This window comes from Beta vulgaris, chromosome 1 (assembly GCF_026745355.1).
Source record: "Beta vulgaris subsp. vulgaris cultivar EL10 chromosome 1, EL10.2, whole genome shotgun sequence".
In the NCBI taxonomy this organism is placed as follows: domain Eukaryota; kingdom Viridiplantae; phylum Streptophyta; class Magnoliopsida; order Caryophyllales; family Amaranthaceae; genus Beta; species Beta vulgaris.
In genome coordinates, this window is record NC_079202.1 from 6,729,851 (window position 1) to 6,737,613 (window position 7,763).

A 7,763-nucleotide genomic window follows, 5' to 3' on the forward strand; every position below is an offset into this window, starting at 1 on the left:
CAAAATTTTATATTAACAATTGTAAAAATCAAACTGTTATAACTTTGAAATGAAACATAAGTAATATTTTCAAACAGTAGAAGGTTGTACAATTGATCATTCTTTTACTCATTCTCATAAAATCTTATCAATTCCTCTCTCCACCTATCTCCATCTCATCAATTCATCATCTCCCATTATTAAATTAACCACAAAATGAAAATTCAAACATTTCATTCTCCATTTCTCCTCTCTTCAACTTTACAAAGTATACGTCGACGACTTAATAAACGCGCAACCCAAAAACAACAATTCAACTTCTTATTTTACTCCTTTTTTTTAATAAAATCCCCTCTTCATTTTTTCTTCGTCAAAACCAGAGAAAATACTTGCCGGAATTTTCTCTCTCCTCTTTCTGTCTCTCCCATTCAATTCACGCGTCTTCTTTCTCCTTCAAATTCTTCAGAAAAATAGTTGGGATTTTGGGTTTTAGAGGAGAGAGAAAATGGGAAGTGCATGTTCAGTAGGAGTCATGGGAGGACGCAGGATTAGTTCTGAAGAGTTGGAGCAGAAAATTGAAGAGCAGAACAAAAAAATTAACAACAACAACAACAATAATAATAGTATTAATAATAAGTTGAAAAGAATTAGAAGTTTTGGTAATTTGAAGAAGAAGAAAAACAAGGATTCTGCTGATGATCCCATTTCTGCTTCTCCTCTCAGATTTTATTCTGGTGAGTTGGGAATTTCCGGCGATCTCAAGGTACAATTTTGTTTACCCTTTTTTTGATTGAATTATGTGTAATTTTATTATTTGATTATTTTGGGTAAATTGATTGAATTAATGGGTGTTGAAAATTGGAAGTGGAAATTGTATAGGATATTTTGGGAATTCTTACTGGGAAAATTGCAGAATTTATGTACTTGATTGTACTGTAAAGCTGAGTGGAAATTGTAATTTTGTGACACCCAATTTTTTTTATAAAAGAAAACAAATTGAGGGTAATTTTGGGTTTTTTTTTTTTTTTAATTTGCTATTTTTAACCTGTGAAAATCAAGGGAAACAATTTGTTTAATTGAAGGGTACCTGTGTTTTTTCTATGAGATCTTAATTTTTGGTTTATCTTAGTCCTTAAACTTACTTATATCTGTACTATTATTTATGTTGATTTTTGAAAGGACAATTGAAATTTCTAAACTATTTTTCCAGGTCTAAAAAAACTGATTTTGATTTTCAAAAGAGGTAAAACATTCATCAAAATTGGCTGTTATTTTAGCTGATTAAATCAAGGGACTTTATTTTCTTTAAATAATAAGTTACTTAGAAATGTACCTTAAAATTTTTTATAGGTAAAAGGGTTTCTTCTAGCTAAGTTGCTTTTTGACTTTTCGAAATTTGAGCAACATTATGGAATCTCCACCATTGGCAATCATATTTGAAGAAAATTTGCTCCTTTTTATGTACTAGACCGATTTTCTTAACTTGGGTCTTTCTTTGGATATAGAATTGTGAAAACTATGATATAGTCCACCTTCTTTGTCCCACCATTTTGGTGTGTAAGGTCTCTAGAACCCTTTTTTAGCTTATTGACAAACAGATAGAACTTTTGGTGAGAAGTCTTCATCATATTCTCAGAACAAGCAGTTTGTCTAATCTCGAGTAGTCCGGCGTCATTTTTGTTGAAATATATTGATATGATTATGGTGTAAGAGTCATATCCCCTTAATCTTACCTTCCAGAGACCCAGCTGTTGCACTTTAACTAGAGAGTGACCTGGGCAACACCTTCGGTTGTTGCATTTCCTATATTTGGCGAGTGATGAACAATGTTAATTTGGTGTGAAAGTATATTAGTAGAAGGAAGGGAATAAATCATTTTATTCAGATCATGTATCTAATCAGTTGTAACTTGAACACATGATTACCAAGTTTCAAAAAAAGAAATACATATTACCATTAAAGATCAATAATATCCCCCTAAATTTTTGAGAACAGAAGCAATAAGGAATGTATTGTCCATGCTTTTTAATGTAATGTAGAAGTCAGTTTATATTTCTATTTATTATTACAGATTCCACCAAGAGAATCGTCATTTATCGGAAGAGCCAGTTTTGCTGGGCTAGAGAAGGCTGTTGATGTCTTGGATGCACTTGGAAGTGGAATGACAAACTTGAGCAATAGTGGATTTTTGACAGGCAAGGCAACCAAGGGGAACAAAATATCGATATTGGCGTTTGAAGTAGCAAACACAATCACACGAGGAGTGAACCTAATGCAATCTCTCTCCAAGGAGAATGTCAGGTTCATAAAAGAGGAGGTTGTTCCGTCAGAAGGGGTTCAGCATTTGGTTTCTTTAGACACTAAGGTGTTGCTAAGTTTAGCTGCTTCAGACAAAAGGTTGTTACAGGGAACTTATTATAGGAATCTTACTTAACCCTTTGTTTGCTATGACAAAAAGTAACATTTTCCATTTGTTTATAGGGAGGAACTTGACGTCTTCTGCAAGGAAGTAATCAGATTCGGCGACCTTTGTAAAGACCCACAATGGCATAACTTGAATCGGTATTTTGCAAAGTAAGGTAGATGTCCTATTTTGAATTCTAGTGAAGCTATGTTGATTGTATTTAACTGATTATATATTCTTGTTGGAACTGGCTGTAATATTTCAGACTGGATTCTGAAAATGCAGTAGGTGGACCACAAAGAGAACAGGTAACAAAATGCAAGAGTTGATGGCTTTAGTTCAGCATACTTCTGTAAGTGGAGTTCATCTAAATTTTTTCTTCCTCTCTCTCTCTCTCTCTTTTTTCGTTAGCACTTATTGGACTTTGGGATAAGATAAATAAGAATCAGAAATCCGAAAATTCTTTTATACATCTATAGCTTCTTCTGTTGTTAGTAAATCTTTTTACCCAGAACATCAATGCTCCATTGTCAATAGATGTATATATAGGTGGTAGGGACTTCTAATCTTCCTCATTACTTATTGCTTAGTATTCAATTTGCTTATGAGAAGACATTTATGCAGATTGATGGGCGAGGAGGTCGCCCTTTTTTATGCAGTAGCTGCATGCATATTTTCTTTTCTGAGTTATTGATCTGGGTGACATTAGATGAACTCCAGATCTGCATTCCAAGTTGTGTTTCATCTATTCTGAAAACAGTAAATTTTGCTCATGTGTAGGAATTGTACCACGAGCTGAATGCTTTTGACAGATTCGAGCAGGACTATAGGCAGAAGGTTGAAGAGTTGAAGTCGTTAAAGTTGCCTCGTAAAGGTTAGTCTTCTCAGATTAACTATGTGAAATCAACTAGGAACGATCATATCTTGGTTATCTGAATCTGTCTATGAGACATTGCTGGAGAAAATCAATTGTTTTGTCTCCTTCAAGCCGAAGCGAGATTTTCTGAAATTCGTGTTGGCTTCATCTGGGATAGTAAAGAGTTTCAGCATTACTTCTTTTGTGGTTCTCATTATTACTCTTTGAAAGTAATGTAGCTATATATGTCCTGTTGCTTGTAAATTAACTTTGCAGTGCATGCATTTATGTTGCTTCGTATTTTTTCTCCTTAATCGTAATCTTGTTTGTTTTTTACCTCACTGTTGTATTTTTGTTTCTTCCACATTGTAGGGGAGCATCTCATGATGTTAGACAGCGAGCTAAGACAACAAAAGAAGATTGTAGTGAGCTTGAAGAAGAAATCTCTTTGGTCCAGAAAGTTGGAGGAGGTATATAACTTGCTACCTTCTTGTACTTCTTGTTACTAGCTTGGAAACTGCTCCAATGAAACATCCCATTGAGCTGTACAAACATGATGAAATAAGTCAAATAACCATTCTTGAATATATCCTGATAATACGTTTCTCTTTGCTTCATCATTTACATAGAACCTTTGATTCCTATACTGTGCTCTGTTTCCCTTTCTGGCTAAATGTTGATGTCACTGTCTGCGAGTATTGCTTAAAGAATCTTAAAAGCTTAGACATATGATGATTTTCTCTTTTCCTTGTATTATTAATTCTTTGCTTTCTTCCTTCTAGATAGAAGCTAACTCATGATTGATTATGTCTACTTTTTTTTATGTTCTTAATTGCAGGTCATCGAAAAGCTTGTTGATATTGTTGCGTTCATACATCAAGAGATCACAGAAGTATTTGGAGAAGGTATTCTGCATCTAGACTACACTACACAGGCCTTTCTGAAATTCTAATAATTGGTTGTTTAGCTATAATTTTGTTAGAAATACATGCATGATGAATTCATTGGAATGGTGATCAAAATCTAAAGTTTCTTGTTGACAAGGACAAACAAAAGTATAGGTATAGGTGCCTCTAATGTTAGAACCTTAGGGGGTACCAACTGGTCTAAAAATCTTACTGATGGATATTATACATTGGCAGGTTGTGTAGGAACTGGTGAACAGGCTGGCTTAAGTACTCGGAGACTAGGTCCTGCTGGTCTTGCTTTACATTACGCAAATATTGTCAACCAAATTGACAACATTGTAAGTTTGGCTTAGTCCTTTACTTTTGTGATTGTCTATTTGTAACCAAATGATGGTTTTTAAGAACCGGATATGTGTTATCTTCAGGCGTCCAGACCCAGTTCTCTTCCCCCTAATATAAGGGATACTCTGTATCGCGGATTACCAGTTAGTGTCAAGACTGCTATGCGCTCCAGTTTGCGAAAAATCCGTACTGATGAAGAGGTACTTTCCTTGAGTATGCATTTTATAAATGTCATTCTTTCTCAAATTTTTCAACGAGGCTTCTGAAATCTGTACTTCTAGTTTGTTGCATTTCATCTATTTGTGACTGGATTCTGACATGCTCTGTCCAAATACTGATGATTGTTACAGCTTGAAGTCCCTCAAATTAAAGCTGAAATGGAGAAGACTCTTCAATGGCTTGCTCCTATGGCGTCAAACACTCTAAAGTAAGCTTCCTGGTTTTTGTTTCCTATCTCTTCTGCTGTTCAAGTAGCTTGTGCCTTTTATGTGCACAGTTTCTCACTTGTTTATTGTTTCCTACAACTTGGAGCAGAGCACATCAAGGTTTCGGTTGGGTTGGAGAGTGGGCCAATGCCAGGTTTGTCAATGACTTAGCTTTTACATGCAGTATTACGTGCAATTGATGCAATTTTGTGATGAGCGAGAAACTTCAAATTTATATCCGATATATGCAGATAGTCAGGGACAGTTTTGCTATTTTTTGTGAAAATATGTTCCCAAAACACCCACTATCTTTCTGGTGTATACCCAAAATACACCCTATCTTTTGTATATACCCAAAATACACCCTATCTTTTGTATATACCCAATACACCCATCAATTTCTCCAAAATTACAAAAAATGCCACCAATACATGCTTATCCGTATATATCAGATACAAATTAGGAAAAGCTCTTTAAGTTCTTGTTTATAGTTGAACTCCTTGTACAACATGAGATATATTTCGTAAAAACATCATTCCTGACCCTTGTTTATTCTGGTTGTGCAGCATTGAATACAACAAAAAGACGGCTGGAAATGGCAATTTGATCCGTCTTCAAACTCTCTATCATGCTAATAAAGAGAATATGGATGGTCACATCCTCACTCTTATAACACTGCTTCATCAGCTGATTAGTGGGATGAAACGAAGAGATTACGGACTCAAGACAATACCTCCTCTTCAATCTCCTAGCAAAAAGATCCTTGTGCTCAACTCACCCATGAAGAGATTTCCATCCCTATATGATGGTAATAAACCCCTAAGAGTTGAGCTCACTAGGGAGGACAGGAAATTGCTAGAAATAATGAGCCAGACAAAACGCGCTCCAGGAATTAGCAAAAGTCAGGAACTTGGCAAGGCATCTCAAAAAGTAACTAAAACTTGGACATGGAGTAAGAGTCTTGAGACTTCTCCAGATACTGAACCACGATCTCATCGCATTGCAAACTATTACGATGATGGCTACTTGGACGTGATGAGTGGTGGCATTGAAGCACCATTTTGAGGAGCTGCATGCACAGTCTTTGCTTAAAAATCATCCCCCTTTATTCGTTATAATTGTACTACTGTATATAATGGCATATATTGCGAGTTTTTGTATTGTACATACATAGATCTTAGATGCATTATATTCAATTGACATCATATCATAGTAATCATACTCTTGATCGGGTATATAATGGGAGATTAATGGTCAACTAGCTATCTCAAATGTATTAAGTGGTTCCCTCGAAAATGTATTGGATGGTAGTAATGTTGAGTTTTTCAGGTTTACATTTTGGTTCCATGTTTAGCCTGAGAATTGAATCTGAATTTTTGCCAGTTTGATGGGCATATGAACAGCCGTTTCAGCCACTTGTGAGTTGTGACATAGTTTGAGAATGAATTATGCTCTCACCATGATGTGTCTAACTATTTACTTTTTTATATACTTTATCGGCATGCTTTTACTTGGAGTCTTATGTCTCGTTTGGTTGCACTTGGGAAGTTGATCTTCTCTTGATTTTTCACTTCCCATGAAATTTCACTTCATAGGAAGTAAACAAAATTGTTTGGTAGGCTATGGGAAGATGGAATTCTCATGGGAGGTGGCACTTACCTAGGAGAAACTAGGTAAGCAACTTCCCCCATTGTGTGGAAAGTAGAACTTCCTACGAAGTTCTACTTCCTATGCTCTAGTTAAACAAACATCTACTTAGGTGTTGTTTGGTTGGAAGCTATTTTCCTTGGAAATAGAAATTCCTAGGAAATGCATTATGGGTGTTGTGTTTGGTTGGAGGGAAATGAGAGAAGCATAGGAAATAGAAATTCCAAGGGAAATAGAATTTCCCATGAAACATGGGAAATTACTCACCAAGCCCCCCCTTGGTGAGTAATTTCCTAGGAAATGCAATTTCCTATGGTGTCAACCAAACAATTTTGTCTAATTCCTAGGAAATTAACAAGGGAAATAATTTCCCATGAAATGTAAATTCCCATGGGAAATTACTTCCTATGTGAACCAAACGAGGCCTTATACTTGTACTTCCTAGGAACTTGCCATTCCTAGGCAATTGGATGTCAACCAAACAAGGCCTTAACATTATTTAGAAATGCACATAATTTTTAAAAACTTTCCCATTATAAAAAAATAATAAAAAAATTTCCCATTATAAACAAAAAAATTTGGTCATATCTGTTTTAAAAAAACTTAGTTATATGAGGTCTTATATAATTTAACGTGATGAGTATTTTAATAATATCAAATTTTATTTATTTTATACTAATACAAAATTACATATATTACTAATTAAGGATATGTAATTGACGAATGTGTAAGTCAAATTAGAAATATTAAGTAATAAGGAATAGAAGCAGTAATAATTTTTCCTTGAATCTTCTAGAAGTGGTTTTTTTTGGGAGGGGGGAAATAGAGTTGAGAAAAAATGGAAAAGTAAGTTTATTAAAAAGGAAGTGCTGCTTAAGTGGGAAACGTGAATCCCACATAGGAGAATAGGGAGTTCACTCATGGTACACCCGGGTGTACCATGAGCATGGTACACCTAGGGGTATTTTTGTAATAAATTAGAATTTCAGGTGCTTATTTGACACCAAATTTGCTCATTTGGGCACTCTGCTCATTTACTCATTTGCTCATTTTGCTCATTTTGTAATAAAAGTGTTTGCTCATTTTCTTAAATGAGTAGAAATGTTTGCTCATTTGTTCATTTTGCTCATTTGCTCATTTTGCTTATTTGAAGAAAATAGTCTTGGGTGTACCATGAGCATGGTACACCCAGGTGTACTATA

At 35.0% G+C, this 7,763-nt stretch overlaps 1 protein-coding gene across 1 annotated transcript; it reads left to right on the forward strand.

The window, feature by feature from the left end:
* Positions 1–235: 235 nt before the first annotated feature.
* LOC104905122 (hypothetical protein) lies at positions 236–6,248 on the forward strand. Its single transcript, XM_010693571.4, is given in 13 exon segments — positions 236–742; positions 2,051–2,376; positions 2,461–2,553; positions 2,649–2,692; positions 2,695–2,735; positions 3,164–3,257; positions 3,612–3,709; positions 4,078–4,144; positions 4,382–4,485; positions 4,573–4,689; positions 4,840–4,916; positions 5,024–5,068; positions 5,481–6,248. Coding segments are annotated over 13 exon segments (1,863 nt in total). The 5' UTR covers positions 236–484; the 3' UTR covers positions 5,980–6,248.
* The last annotated feature ends 1,515 nt before the right edge of the window (positions 6,249–7,763 follow it).